At 34.4% G+C, this 16086-nt stretch overlaps 2 protein-coding genes across 2 annotated transcripts; both read left to right on the forward strand.

Annotated features, from left to right (window-relative positions):
- The first annotated feature begins 662 nt into the window (after nt 1-662).
- LOC144434422 (uncharacterized) lies at nt 663-7456 on the forward strand. Its single transcript, XM_078122873.1, has 7 exons — nt 663-808; nt 1990-2083; nt 3198-3328; nt 3589-3673; nt 4862-4956; nt 5941-6067; nt 7397-7456. The coding sequence occupies exons 1-7, from the start codon at nt 663-665 to the stop codon at nt 7454-7456; spliced, it is 738 nt and encodes a 245-aa protein (XP_077978999.1).
- A 1999-nt stretch (nt 7457-9455) lies between these two features.
- Nucleotides 9456-14121, forward strand: LOC144434423 (uncharacterized). The gene is made up of 7 exons (XM_078122874.1): nt 9456-9604; nt 10554-10647; nt 11554-11687; nt 12292-12382; nt 13027-13124; nt 13285-13411; nt 14059-14121. Exons 1-7 carry the CDS (start codon nt 9456-9458, stop codon nt 14119-14121), a joined length of 756 nt encoding a protein of 251 aa, XP_077979000.1.
- The last annotated feature ends 1965 nt before the right edge of the window (nt 14122-16086 follow it).

Below are 16086 nucleotides of genomic sequence, written 5' to 3' on the forward strand. Positions count from 1 at the left end.
GTGGGTGATAGCAGTTCTTCTGTTGTGTGAATATAGTGTAATCATAGAAAGTTCCTAAAAATGTACACTTAGTTTACAAGATTATTGAAGTCATCATCAAAAATGCCACAAAACCAATGTTCATTCAATAGCTTATATTAATATGTTACAAGTTACTATAGAATTAGTTTGTGTTGATCTCAGTAAACTATAGAATTAGTTTGTGTTGATCTCAGTAAACTATAGATTTAGTTTGTGTTGATCTCAGTAAACTATAGATTTAGTTTGTGTCGATCTCAGTAAACTGAGAGAGACCTCAATCATAAGAATAGTATGCTTATCCAGAAATAACATGAGCAATGTGGTGTGCTCAGAACTGTAACTTGTCTTGAATATGACAGTCATGCCATGCCATGCTATCAGCAGTCTTTTGGAGTTGAATACTAGTTTGGTTTGTCTGATGTGTGAGGGCGCCCTCATACAGCACACCTTACAGGGGCACAAATTTCTACCTTCAATAGGTCATTCATCATCACCTATCACATATGAGCCAATACAAACACTGTTGTGACCACTGGGCAAACTCAATGAAATGTGACCTTTGATGGTTGACCCTTGAGACCATTCACATTTGACCCTTGAGACCACCCCCTGTGATATGTACGGAGAAAACTGGTGAAATGATGTCAGCTATATTATTGTGTTCATTTCTGCTACTTCTTGCAAGACAAACAGTTGGAGATTGTGTAAAAATCAATTCTTGTTCTTGTATGTTTGATGATGGACGTGTCATAGATTTAACACCACTTGCTGGAAGTGGAAGTCCAACGTAAGTCTAAAAATCAAAACTGTGTTGGTTTTAAACCATCAGTCATATGACTTTCATGTGATACTAACGATGTCAGCTTCAATGCAGTGTATGAAGTGAATCTAGGCATTACTAGTCTGATACAAAAAAATCATATTTGCAAATATTTGTGCACTTTCTTCATAATAAGAATTATGAAGTTCATATATAAATACTGGTAACATATATTAATACCAGTATTATTGTTTGATGTTGGTTACTTCAGAAAAAATGCTTATGAGTATGCAGTAACATTTTTTTCATATTATTTTGTAGCTCACTTGGCAACCAGTTTAGAACTTTTTACTCATGGCAGGCACCTAAAGACATTTCAATTTTCTGATAAATCTCTGCTTATCTTTCCTACCACAATGTCTGTGGTTTGTAAAAAAAGCTAGGAAATGTTCTGCATATGCTATTATATTATTTTGGGTGATCATCTATAGTATGACTGTGATATTGAGAAGTAGGGGTGGTATTGTGTATTTTGTAGTAACATACACATGGTAAATTACACATCATATGTTCTCTACTTGATTGACCTGCCTGTTTGTATAAAATACTGTAAATGTAATGTTTTCACTCTAAAATTAATTTTAATATGAATGTTTAGTAGAAGCAATAGTTTGCATCAAAATCAATGAAAATGAATTTGTGTGAAAATGACATCACTTTCATTTTTTAATTCTGACTAACCATAAGAAATAAAGTCAGATTTTATTTCAAATCAATGCATTTACTCATCAAAGTGATGTAGTTATAGTATAAATGCATGCACTCATCAAAAGTTAGTTGTTTACCCACCAAAATAAATTGGTACCAAAATGTAAAGCTTGTCTCTCAAAATAAATACTTTCACAGTATATAATTCTGAATACCTGCAATAGAATTCTACCACCTAGGTTTGTCATGAAAACAACAAACATTCAAGTTTTTGGTCAAAACCATAACTTCCATTCCATGTGTTACACATGTATTACTATAGGTGCACATGACAATAAAGTCAGCCTTCTTGTTCTATTTGGACCCCCTAGCATGAGGTGAAATGCTCTTACAAATACAGAGAATTCATTGGATCTACCAAGTTGATGTACATGTATGTTTTAAGTATTTAAACCCGTCATAATGTTTGTGTATTGTTTATAAATTTTGATGTCATACAGATTCTTTCAGCTGCCTGGACCTGAGCAGTTTTTGTACAGCTACAACCCTTGTAATGATTTTTCTGATGCAGCCAAAGACTGTATTAACGTTGCCGTGAGTATTGTCCCTAAATTATGTTTTAAGAGTTTCAGACTAGACACGAGAGAAAAAAGTTACTTAGAATACAATTCATTCATCCAGATGTACAGAAAGTATGTTCTAAAGACTGTCATATTATCATGGACAAGCCAAGTTATTGTCTTTGAACAGAAAATATGGATTATATAGCCTGTTTGTTCTATGCCATGATAATTGATAACCCGTGTCTACATCATTCTGCAGTGCTTGAAATCTTAACCACCTTTATTTTTCCTGATTTTTCATGAATCATGTTTTAGGAGGTGTGATTATATTATTCCCCAATATTTTTCTTCACCCAGAAAATACTCGTGACCTAAGGGTTTGTCACTATAGCATCTAGTGACTCATAGTGGTAGGTCTCCTTAGGTCACTCATAGTGACTCATAGTGGTAGGTCTCCTTAGGTCACTCATAGTGACTCATAGTGGTAGGTCTCCTTAGGTCACTCATAGTGACTCATAGTGGTAGGGTCTCCTTAGGTCACTCATATTTTCCTTTGCAGAATGAAGAAATATATTGAAGAACAATATCTAATTTTCCCCTCATATTTTCTTCATTCAGTTGATGAAAAACATGTAATGAGCTAATAGGCTGATAAATGATCAATTCTGTGCATGAAATGTAAAGGACTTAAGGATAGGGAGGAATATCAAACGAGAGTGAGCCCTCAAAGTGGGAGCAGAGTTCAATTTTTCAGTTCCCTAATGGATTCATTGCATGAGAAAACAATACTTTTGTGACAAATGACCCTGAGTAGTACATGTACAACCCCAAATAGTGCATGTACAACCCCACAGCTGTGCAGGAAAGCTGTGATAATCTGAAGGTTTGTCCATAAGACCAAGTGTAAGGTCTATGGTTTATAATTCACTGCCAAAGTTATTGCTAGTCAAAGTCAAAGTGATTGCCAAAGTCAAAGTCTACTGAGTCATTGGCAAATGCAAAAAAACAAACATTGTGGACATATCACACCCAGTACACTCACCAACACCAAGGTACAGTCCTACCTGACATTACAAATTGTGTTGGTTAATAACATATCCTAATCTAATGTAATTATCTAATAATTCAAGGGTCTCCTTTCATAGGTATGCCAAATTTCTAGTGATAGGTCATTTTATTATGATCTTGGGGATCAGAATTCAGCCATCTTTAGCACAGTTGGAGATGTTGTTACTATCACATACTCAGGTACTGGAGAACTTTCACCAAGTACAAGGTAAGGAAACCTTTTTTGTCTAGATCCTTTGCATGATGATAGTTTATTTTTAGGTTTCAATACTAAACTGTTAGCATAAAGCTAAGTGTTTGTGGAGGGACGATTGTTGAAATCCATCACAACAAAGGATTTACATTATGTTGTACATCATTGACAATTAGATATGAAATGATCTCGTAAAATACATGGTCACAATGCTTTCACCAAAACACAAAATATTTATTTCATGTCTTAGAATGTTTGATTTAATAAAATTACAGAACCAGTGAAGTAAAGCTGATATGTGCAAGTGGTGATGACAAATTGAACGTTCTTGGAGAAACGTCTCAATCATCAAGAACTTACGTGAGTATAATCTTCAGCTGTATGCTCCCTTCAGATCAGTGTCTTCTGCTCCCCATGACAACTTCAGTCCTCTTCAGACACCAGTGTCTTCTACTCCCCATGACAACTTCAGTCCTCTTCAGACACCAGTGTCTTCTACTCCCCATGACAACTTCAGTCCTCTTCAGACACCAGTGTCTTCTACTCCCCATGACAAGTTCAGTCCTCTTCAGACACCAGTGTCTTCTGCTCGCCATGACAACTTCAGTCGTCTTCAGACACCAGTGTCTTCTGCTCCCCATGACAACTTCAGTCGTCTTCAGACACCAGTGTCTTCTACTCCCCATGACAACTTCAGTCCTCTTCAGACACCAGTGTCTTCTGCTCCCCATGACCACTTCAGTCCTCTTCAGACACCAGTGTCTTCTACTCCCCATGACAACTTCAATCCTCTTCAGACACCAGTGTCTTCTACTCCCCATGACAACTTCAGTCCTCTTCAGACACCAGTGTCTTCTGCTCCCCATGACAACTTCAGTCCTCTTCAGACACCAGTGTCTTCTACTCCCCATGACAACTTCAATCCTCTTCAGATACCAGTGTCTCCCTTCTGCTCCCCATGACAACTTCAGTCCTCTTCAGACACCAGTGACTTCTGCTCCCCATGACAACTTCAGTCCTCTTCAGACACCAGTGTCTTCTGCTCCCCATGACAACTTCAGTCCTCTTCAGATACCGATGCCTTCTGCTCGCCCATGACAACTTTGGCCATCGTCAGATACCATTGTCTTCTGAAAATACCATATGTCACATTTGATATTTTATACACAATCATTCTTCTACTCTGCTCCTACAATCTGAACATGCTGCATTTGTAACACCCTACACAAAATGGTTGTCTTCATAAATGAACCATTCAGTTTCAATCTAATGTGGGCGATGGTTGTCTTCATAAATGAACCATTAAGTTTCAATCTAATGTGGACGATGATTGTCTTCATAAATGAACCATTCAGTTTCAATCTAATATGGACGATGATTGTCTTCAAAATGACTTTTCGTTAGGTACAGCTGACCATAAGTTGCACTCATGTCAAAACTATATAAACAATGTGACAAATATAAAATAAAGATCATGTTGAAAGATTAAATCACATCTCCTGTAAACATTCAGATTATATCATACGTGTCATTTATATTTGATACCAGGACTTTGAATTATCTTCACTACATTGTTGTCCCAGAGCACCTGGTGGTGGTGGTAGTAGTAGCAGTATCAGCATTGGAACTATCCTATGTATCATGTGAGTATTATGACCTTATAAGGCAATTTGATGACTTTACATGTGAGTGTTATGACCTTATAAGGCAATTTGGTGACTTTACATGTGAGTGTTATGACCTTATAAGGCAATTTGATGACTTTACATGTGAGTGTTATGACCTTATAAGGCAATTTGATGACTTTACATGTGAGTGTTATGACCTTATAAGGCAATTTGGTGACTTTACATGCGAGTGTTATGACCTTATAAGGCAATTTTAATACTAGTTCCATGAACAAGTTTACTTGTAATTGGCTGAATCACTTTTTTACCAGTCATTGATATTACTGTGTATGTACACTGGATTGATGTCCATATGTAAACAGTTGTGAATTGTGTATGAACCATATAAATCTGTTTGTCCAAAAACATTTGAAGTTTTGCCATGGATGATTACTATATATACAGTGCATTGCTGGTTACTGTTCACTGTCTCTGTTTGATACAACCAATGCAGAAACCAATAAGAAATTGTACATTCTACACTTTAAGATATCAAGATTGCAATTTCATGCTACATTTAGTTTAAATGGAATAAACCATTTAAACGTACTGCAACTAAACGCAGACATGCAGGGGCCAAATGTTTTGATGTCTGCATTTTGTGTCTGCATGGTGGTATATTAGTTCATTTCATTTAGACAAAATGGATCAAGAACGTGTATTCTTTAAGTCTTGCAATCTTAAAGTTGTATGAAACAGAGCCAGTGAACAACAGTAACATGCAAGGTATGGTAGTAGGTGATTATATATGAAGCAAGCACACATAATAACAAACATGAAAAATGCAGTTTCAGTTGCAGCTAATGTATCTTTCCTGTAACAAACATAAAACAGATGTAGAATAAAAATATTGACCACAAATTCTACTTATTTTATAATAAACTTACCCTCACATTTTATAAATTATGAAGTGAATTGCAATAAAAATGTCATAAACAATTCTTATCTGTATATTTTCAGTGTGATAGTTTTAGTCACAGTTTACTTTGTTGGTGGAATATTATTTCTAAAGTTTGTCAAGAAAGAGGAGGGATCTGATGTGATACCAAACAAGAATTTCTGGTTTGTTTTACCGGGGTTAATAAAGGTAAGAATCTAATGTGATATCAAACAAGAATTTCTGGGTTGTTTTACCTGGGTTAATAAAGGTAAGGATCTGATGTGATACCAAATAGTAATTTCTGGGTTGTTTTACCTGGGTTAATAAAGGTAAGAATCTGATGTGATACCAAATAGTAATTTCTGGGTTGTTTTACCTGGGTTAATAAAGGTAAGAATCTGATGTGATACTAAACAAGAATTTCTGGGTTGTTTTACGTGGGTTAATAAAGGTAAGAATCTGATGTGATACTAAACAAGAATTTCTGGGTTGTTTTACCTGGGTTAATAAAGGTAAGAATCTGATGTGATACCAAGCAAGAATTTCTGGGTTGTTTTACCTGGGTTAATAAAGGTAAGAATCTGATGTGATACCAAACAAGAATTTCTGGGTTGTTTTACGTGGGTTAATAAAGGTAAGAATCTGATGTGATACTAAACAAGAATTTCTGGGTTGTTTTACCTGGGTTAATAAAGGTAAGAATCTGATGTGATACCAAGCAAGAATTTCTGGGTTGTTTTACCTGGGTTAATAAAGGTAAGAATCTGATGTGATACCAAGCAAGAATTTCTGGGTTGTTTTACCTGGGTTAATAAAGGTAAGAATCTGATGTGATACCAAGCAAGAATTTCTGGGTTGTTTTACCTGGGTTAATAAAGGTAAGAATCTGATGTGATACCAAACAAGAATTTCTGGGTTGTTTTACCTGGGTTAATAAAGGTAAGGATCTGATGTGATACCAAACAAGAATTTCTGGGTTGTTTTACCTGGGTTAATAAAGGTAAGAATCTGATGTGATACCAAGCAAGAATTTCTGGGTTGTTTTACCTGGGTTAATAAAGGTAAGAATCTGATGTGATACCAAACAAGAATTTCTGGGTTGTTTTACCTGGGTTAATAAAGGTAAGAATCTGATGTGATACCAAACAAGAATTTCTGGGTTGTTTTACCTGGGTTAATAAAGGTAAGGATCTGATGTGATACCAAACAAGAATTTCTGGGTTGTTTTACCTGGGTTAATAAAGGTAAGAATCTGATGTGATACCAAACAAGAATTTCTGGGTTGTTTTACCTGGGTTAATAAAGGTAAGGATCTGATGTGATACCAAACAAGAATTTCTGGGTTGTTTTACCTGGGTTAATAAAGGTAAGGATCTGATGTGATACCAAACAAGAATTTCTGGGTTGTTTTACCTGGGTTAATAAAGGTAAGAATCTGATGTGATACCAAACAAGAATTTCTGGGTTGGATTACTAAATTTAAATTAATAAAATTTATAAAGTGAATTAATTGTTATGTGGTCCTTTGTTTTGTAGGAAGGCATACTTTTTGCAGTGCGTCCATGTAGGAAAACTTCTGCCTATGAGAATGTGTAGTGAGATTTGAAAGTGGAGAATGCACTGTGAGTTCCAAAGAACAAAACTGTAGTAAATCTTACTGTCACAGTGGTAAATCTTCTTCTCCACTGTCTATGGGTAAATACATGTACCTACCTACATCTGTCATGTAGTTGAACTGAACATAGTTCATCAAACAATGGTGTGACAGACTGACTGCATTATCAGAAAACACTGATAAAAAGATGAGTTGTGTCTACACTCATAAAATTTATTCGTGTTTTATAAAACACATTTTTATAATAAACTAGATTTACAAGTAATAGTTAATGTACTGAGACTTTAACATTGGATAATGTTATGTGAGATCCCAATAACAAGACTTTAGCCAGTAGACTTGGATATATCGAGGAGGCTATTATCAGACGCTGCCGAGATCAACAGTAGACTTGGATTGTATCAGTTGCTACATTTACCTAGATCAACAGAGACAAGTGCAGCAAGCTACTTTACAATCATAATTAAATGCCAGATCATACTGCCACCTAGAGGTCAGCTGTAACTACATGGAATTTGTCATTCTGATAAGGACCACTGACCTGAACAGATCAAAAGCACAGTGCTCTTTATTACTAAGTTGAACTGTTTTTAGCTGTTAATGGTTGACGGCCATTTTGATCATGAGAGACTTTATTCATATGTCTATACACATGTTTTCAATAACAAGCTTATTAATGATGCCCTCTTTGACCTTGACCTTTATCTTCAAGGTCAAATAGGCATAACGCATCATCAAACTTCACATTTTACACACAAACTACGGAAGCAGCTGGATTGACCTCATTTGAGTGTCTATACACCTATGTTATCAATAATGGACTTTCTAATAAGAGCTTGACCTTTGACTGTTGGCATTGACCTCTTTCTTCAAAGGGAAATAGCAAAAATTCACTAGTGCATATATACACCTCTGAGATGCATGGCCTGATTTCAACCAAACATGGCACAAATGTCAAAAACAGTAAACCACAATTGTTCAACAGATGTGGTCACAATTTAACCATAGTGCATATGCACAACTCTAATGTGCATGGGCCTATTCAAATCAAACCTGGCACAAATATCAGATGCAGTAGTCTAAATATGTAATGACTCATTGTGGTTGTAAAAAATTCTAGTCTAGTTCCTGACGACCGTATTCCAATTATACACTAGCATTATCTTCACACTACGTCTAGTCAATCCCATTGCTCAAAATGTTAAATGTGGTTCAACCCTCATGGTGAATGAAGCGTAAATGATGCATGTCAGTAGTAATCCATCACAAATTGACAGGTTGTCCTCATTGCTCATTAATATTCATTTAGTACAGCTGTTTCACTTTTGACTATGATATGCAAATGTACAACCAGGACTCCACCTCCAGTCTATTTAAATTAAAATCAATGTCATCATGCATGTTTATATGAATGCCAAGGGGGAGCACAGATATATGTGCTTGAGCAATGGGATTGACTAGACGTAGTATGAACTGAGATAATGCTAGTGTATAATCGGAATACAGTCATCAGGAACTAGACTAAAAAAATTCAGTATGAAATAAAGTTGACATTGGGACGTATATCTTCAACAATTCTTAGATTTATTGTGTTTGTGCTACATAACTGTAATCTAGATTTTAAAAAAGCTATCATTATCATTTTAGGATCTCAAAAAACTGAAACTGAAAATGTATACAGGATGTACCCAGTATAAAAAATGGGAGTGTTTGCCATGTTTTCTTTCTTTGTCTCCATATTGATAGTGTAGACACTTACAATTTTGAAAATAAAAATGTTAAGTTGATTGAAAGTAAGAGGTCAATGGGAGTAATTTTGAAATGTGTCATATACCTGTCAGATTGAGACAATACACTTTATGTCAGTAAACTTTACAAGTATTACTAGACCTTCAGCCAAGTGTTGTTTAACCTTTGAACTTTCACTGCATCTGATTAATTGCCTCATCTGTATACACCCCCAATATATATGGTGGAAATATGTCGGCGATATTATTGTGTTCATTTCTGCTACTTCTTGCAAGACAAACAGTTGGAGATTGTGTTAAAATCAATTCCTGTTCTTGTAAGTTCGATGATGGTAAAGTTATAGATCTAACACCACTTGCTGGTGAGGGTGGTAAACCAAAGTAAGTATATGCTTTGAATCTGTATTTAATCCAATGGAAAATATCAATTGCTAATGTGACTTTTATCACATGATTCTCATATGATGCTGTCATACTGCTTTAGCAGGTAGTCTAGCTGTTTTAGTTGCAGTGGATATCTGTATTGCTTAGATTGAAAATGCAAACATTACAACATGATAGACAAATAAGAACATTTTTTAAAGACTTTTTTTAGTCAATACATTTCAGGCAAATATTAGTCTTTCTAGAAACCATTGCAATTCTGGTATAAGAGAATGAAAAACAAGTAAATCTGCTCAATAGATATGCACAAGTGTAGCAATTGCTTTAAATATGTTTTACATAGCAACATGTATTATGTTAAAGTAACTAGTGGACAAACATTAAATAAATGAGATACAACACACGAAAACACCCCACAAGATTTATATAAATGCATACAATGTAATTAGGAGTAACTATCAAAACATAAACACCACATTAGCCATGATCTCATAACTCTGTGTTCTGAGTAGAATACATCATGTTGTAATGATCAAGTAAGCTGTTATAACTTTTGCATTATAATTTCTGCAGATATAAACAAACTTATCAAAACATTACATCAGAGGCTCCCATGTTGTTTTTGTATCAGTTGTATTGTTAGCTAATTTTGTCATTGTGTGAGGTCTTTCCGTAGCTCACTTAATTAAATCAAAAGTACTGGTGTTTTTGCATCAGTTGTATTGTTAGCTAATTTTGTCATTGTGTGAAGTCTTCCTTAGCTCACAAATTAAATCAAAAGTACTGGTGTTTTTGCAAAGGTTGTATTGTTAGCTAATTTTGTCATTGTGTGAAGTCTTTCCTTAGCTCACAAATTAAATCAAAATTACCCATGTTTTTGCATAGGTTGTATTTACTTTATAAACACTGTCAGATGATAATGTTGTTTGTATATAATTGATATTAGATTCTATGAGCAGCTGGGACCAGGATCTGAATACTTCTATAGCTATAACCCATGTGAAGATTTTAGTGAAGACGGGGACTGTAAAGATGTAGCAGTAAGTACATTAGACGTAATAAAAAAATTGTGTGGTTCTGATTACATTCAATTTTAGAATAGATGGGGTAGGTAGATATTTTATTTTATTTTATTATTCATTTTTTTTCATATGTGAGTGTCTATGTCAGGTTTTCCATTGTTTTCCAAATGGTCTCTGTGTTATTTATTTCTTCCTATCAGATGTACAGCCATTACAGATTGGAAGAACAGTTTTGAATGTCATTTTAAGTTGACAGCAGTTTCTGTATCCAGTATTTCTTGTTATACTTTACAATTTTTGCAATTTTATTATTTTTTCTTGAAAATGTAAAAAAAATAAATAAAGTTTAGGGTCAGTAGTGAAAAGGTAGGTGGGGTTGGGTAACCGGAACCAAACAATATTTTTTTAGGACTTAATTATCTCTAGATGCAGTATAATTTTCTTACTGCAAATAATGTTGCAATGTCCACATACATTGTATCTCAATTTGTTTATTTGAAGAGCAATAAATACTTACAAGTCATGAATATTCATTGTTCATCTAATGCATAAACATGTCTGTTTTATAGACCCATGACAAAAGAGTGGAACATAGCTAGACAAACAGTTGTGAAAAAAAAGTTTCAATTTAGTATTTTTTGGCAATTGACAGAAATTTTTGTGACTCCAGAACCCAAAGTTGATGAAAATACTTTTATTTTTTGGTGTGCCATTCCCATTTAAACCAATGGTCAGGATGTATCAGGTCATGACAGAAATTACGTGGACAAATACTTGTTTTGATAAGTTTAAAATAATAGTGAACTTAAAGATTAGACACCCATTTTGTTATCCCCTACACATTTAAAAACATATTTTTTGGTATGCATTATTATTTTCTGCTATCTTTACTCTTTGTTGTATCATTTATCCTAACTACTCTAGGTATGCCAACTTACAGTTGATAAGAAGAATTATTATGATCTTGGTGATCAGAAGTCAGCATCGTTCTCAACAGCTGGTGAGATTGTGACTATTACATATGTTGGTCAGGGACAAATACTGCCTATGGTGGAAAGGTCTGTATTAGAAATATTTTACTTAAGGGTCGATCAGCAGATTTTACAACAAAATCCATTCTTTATACATTAACATTTATACATTAACATTTATGCATTAACATTTATACATATAAGGCCAGTGTCTTGACTATTAAGATAGATACAACTTAAAACTATATTGTTGTGACATATTGATATAAACTATTGAAGGGACTGATGTTATCAACAGTTTTGTATTTTACTCACTTTTGTTTTGTTCATTTCATTGTTGCTTTTAACCCTGAAGAAGACCTCCTGTGTGAGGTCAAAACGTTGGTAATAAAGTTTAACATAGACAAAAGGACTTAATTGTCATTTCTTTTACCACATCCAATTTGACATTTTCTCAAATCCAAATCTCTGAGTTGACTCACCATTGTAGCTAGACTGAGTGTAGCTTCTCTAACACATTCATAATAAATTAAGTTAATCTTGGGGTCGTATTACTTTTTCATTATCACATTTTTGCAATCACCATACAGTTTCTTGATTTGACCTTTGACATACATGACTTTTCAGTACGTAAAAGTCTTTTCACCTGTAGGATATTGATTGTAAAATAAAATACACATTATCCTAACAGGACCAGTAAAGTAAGGTTGATTTGTGGATCTCCAGGAAGTGCTGACTCTCTAACTATATATGGTGAAAGTGGTCCAGGAACTACACTATATGTAAGTCTTACATTTTCTCCAATTGTATACTTTTTCATATAAGGCTCTCAGTGTCAGTGTCAGTGTCATTGTCAGTGTCAGTGTCAGTGTCAGTGTCAGTGTCAGTGTCAGTGTCAGTCATTGTCAGTGTCAGTGTCAGTGTCTGTGTCTGTGTCTGTGTCTGTGTCAGTGTCAGTGTCATTGTCAGTCAGTGCCAGTGTCAGTGTCATTGTCAGTGTCAGTGTCTGTGTCAGTGTCTGTCAGTGTCATTGTCAGTGTCAGTGTCTGTGTCAGTGTCTGTCTGTGTCAGTGTCAGTGTCATTGTCAGTGTCATTGTCAGTGTCAGTGTCGACTGATTACTTCCTAGTGAGTGAAAGTGCAGCAGAAAACACTGCTCCCACACTGGAACTCATGTGGCATGGGGTTCTGTTATTATTGTCCTCATTTTCATATAATTTGCATGCCGGTAATAATGCTTTCGGTATTGTATTGCAGCAGTGAAAATACAACTAGTATGTATGTGCGTGTAGTACACGTAATCTCTGGTAGATATGTATATGACAACAAATTATTTAATGACTAAAAGGTTTGTCAGTTTTCAGTGATTGCTGTCCCTTTTCTTTGCCCACTCTCTGAATCACACTGTTATATTTTGTTGCTATTAGAATTTTGATCTGTCTTCACCCCATTGTTGTCCAAAAGATGCTCCAAGTGGTGGTGATACGAGTAGTGGCATCAGTATTGGTACCATTCTATTGATAGTGTGAGTATTAATTAATGTATTTTACTGACACTGCATGTCCTCCCCAAACTGTAACATTTCTGAAAGTATTTGAGTTGTCACATTCTGATTATGAGAAAAGACAAAAGATTGTGAATTCCAATAAAAATGTCATAAACAATTCTTATCTGTATATTTTCAGTGTGATAGTTTTAGTCACAGTTTACTTTGTTGGTGGAATATTATTTCTAAAGTTTGTCAAGAACGAGGAGGGATCTGATGTGATACCAAACAAGAATTTCTGGGTTGTTTTACCTGGGTTAATAAAGGTAAGGATATGATGTGATACCAAACAGTAATTTCTGGGTTGTTTTACCTGGGTTAATAAAGGTAAGAATCTGATGTGATACCAAACAGTAATTTCTGGGTTGTTTTACCTGGGTTAATAAAGGTAAGGATCTGATGTGACACCAAACAAGAATTTCTGGGTTGTTTTACCTGGGTTAATAAAGGTAAGGATATGATGTGATACCAAATAGTAATTTCTGGGTTGTTTTACCTGGGTTAATAATAAAGGTAGGAATCTGATGTGATACCAAACAAGAATTTCTGGGTTGTTTTACCTGGGTTAATAAAGGTAGGAATCTGATGTGATACCAAACAAGAATTTCTGGGTTGTTTTACTTGGCTTGATAAAGGTTACAAGAATCTGATGTGATACCAAATAAGAATATCTGGGGTTTGTTTCAAGGCCCAGTTTTAAATGACAGTAATCATGTTACTTATAGAATATATACTCCAACTATTCTGACTCTTACTTCTGACCCTGAGAATAACTTATAGTAAAACCATGAAACCCTTTATTTTTCTGATAATTACAACATGACGCATTTTGCATAGATCTGTCAATTTTTATATTTTGAATTAAGCTTATGTGTGGTTTTAATACACTATTTGTTCTTGTTTTGTTTTGTAGGATGGCATACTATTTGCAGTGAAGCCATGTAGGAAGACTTCCTCCTATGATACGGTGTACTGAGACAAAGATGAGTCGCAGCACTCCTAAAATATATCATTGTTCTATAAAACACAAGTTATAATAAACTGGATTTATAATAGTATAGGATGATTCAACAAAAATTATGAATTTAATTTTCTTTCAATTATTGTTATTTTTGAATGTACATGCTGTATAAATCCATTGTTATAAGGCTTAATAAAAGAATTATGTGGTTCCAGTTACGCTCAATCTTAGAATAGGTGGGGTAGGTAGATTTTTTATTTTTATTTTATCATATTTTTTTTCATGTGTGAGTGTCTAGTTCAGGTTTTCCATTGTTTTCCAATTGGTCTCTGTGTTGTTTATTTCTTCCTATCATCCATTAGGGCGGCCCTTTTTATTTTTCTGTTTCTCATCTCCCGACCGACCCTAATTTGCAGCTCCGACATCAGAAAAAAAAAAGTTTTTTTATTTCCGACCGACCCCTGAGCACAGCAAAATTGTAAGGTTCCCCATGGCGTCTTAGGCCAGTTCTGCCGAGGCCACGACCTTGCGACATTGGCCCCCTAAAATTACAAATGAAGCAATAATTTTCCCACCTTGCGTCGCGCAGTTCTATTGTTAACATAAAAAATGCCACAAAAAGATCAACTTTGATAAACTTAATCTACAAATTAAAACATTAGAGGGATTAGATGAAACGTCGAAATGGACGTCTCTCGTCACATGTTTTGTCTACTGTCACTGTCGTGACCTCTGACCTAATCACTGACGTGTGCGAAACACTGAACTTGCTATCGGAACATCTATCTGCCATGCCACAGCTCAGAAGCCTTCGTGAACCAAATTTATGGGACAGGTTGTGATTTTCATTTGTTGATGGGTTAAATTAAATGAGTACATGTGTATTTTGATTCCGAAAAAGCTGTGTTAGGGGTTCGTGTTGCATGATGTTGACAGTGCTAGTGACACATGTGAATGTTGGGCACTGAATCAATGCGTAATCACTGGCATGGCCACTATAGACGGCCGATGTATGTGCGCCCGGTCAGACATGAAGAACGAACTTGTTGTGCAAATCAGAAAAAAATTAATGTAATATTTACAGAGCATCCCAACTTTGACTTAAAGATTCAAGTTCTGAGTTTCAAGGACACCTAATGTCAGCTTTCCGTATCATTGCAAGTTTACGGTACGTAATAACTATGCTGTCATTTGATATAGCAGGACCAAATCATGATACACAGCCAGTAACGGTTAATTAATAACAAATAAATTATTTTAAAGTTTGTTTGACTATTATTTGTAAGTTTTTCGTTCACATTTGTTACTTTTTAAAGTCAGGGATTTTTTTTCTTCAAAATGTCATGAATTTGAAGAGGGAATGATAAACACAGCAGTGTACTAACAATTTTAAAAATGAAACAAGTGGTTACAAGTTTAGGATTTCTCAAAGTTTTTATTCAATCATATGTTCACTGTGACTTATTTTGAAGTTGTTCATTGTCCTTGTCTGAAAAAAAAGGAATTATAAATTTTAGCACTGCTATTCATTGATATTCAGATTAAAAATTGTGACTACCTGGCTGTCCAATCTTTCTAAACAATATATCATTCATATATATATATATATATATATATATATATATATATATATATATATATATATATATATATATATATATATATATATATATATATATACATGTGTATATATATATATATATATATATATATATATATATATATATATATATATATATATATATATATATATATATATATATAACACTTAAAATTACATAATCTTAATTGCCTTCTTTTTCTAAGGTGTAATGTGTAGTACACAATTTTCAAAAAATAGCTTACTGGGAACTTATTATGAATGGAATTTTTTTATGTAGTTAGGTAATGGTCTATACGTAATGGAATATCTCAGACCACAGTATCTCAATAGTGGTCTGAGATAATTTATATGAATATTTCATAGACAATAATAATTGA

Source organism: Glandiceps talaboti, chromosome 4, assembly GCF_964340395.1.
Source record: "Glandiceps talaboti chromosome 4, keGlaTala1.1, whole genome shotgun sequence".
In the NCBI taxonomy this organism is placed as follows: domain Eukaryota; kingdom Metazoa; phylum Hemichordata; class Enteropneusta; family Spengelidae; genus Glandiceps; species Glandiceps talaboti.

Excerpts from the sequence above, each read along its gene's own strand:
- LOC144434422 (XM_078122873.1), top strand. The coding sequence starts at position 663 with ATGTCAGCTATATTATTGTGTTCATTTCTGCTACTTCTTGCAAGACAA. Across the intron at positions 2,084-3,197 it reads AAGACTGTATTAACGTTGCC|GTATGCCAAATTTCTAGTGA; the intron begins GTGAGTATTGTC and ends CTCCTTTCATAG. Across the intron at positions 3,674-4,861 it reads CTCAATCATCAAGAACTTAC|GACTTTGAATTATCTTCACT; the intron begins GTGAGTATAATC and ends ATTTGATACCAG.
- LOC144434423 (XM_078122874.1), top strand. The coding sequence starts at position 9,456 with ATGTCGGCGATATTATTGTGTTCATTTCTGCTACTTCTTGCAAGACAA. Across the intron at positions 10,648-11,553 it reads GGGACTGTAAAGATGTAGCA|GTATGCCAACTTACAGTTGA; the intron begins GTAAGTACATTA and ends TAACTACTCTAG. Across the intron at positions 11,688-12,291 it reads ATACTGCCTATGGTGGAAAG|GACCAGTAAAGTAAGGTTGA; the intron begins GTCTGTATTAGA and ends TTATCCTAACAG.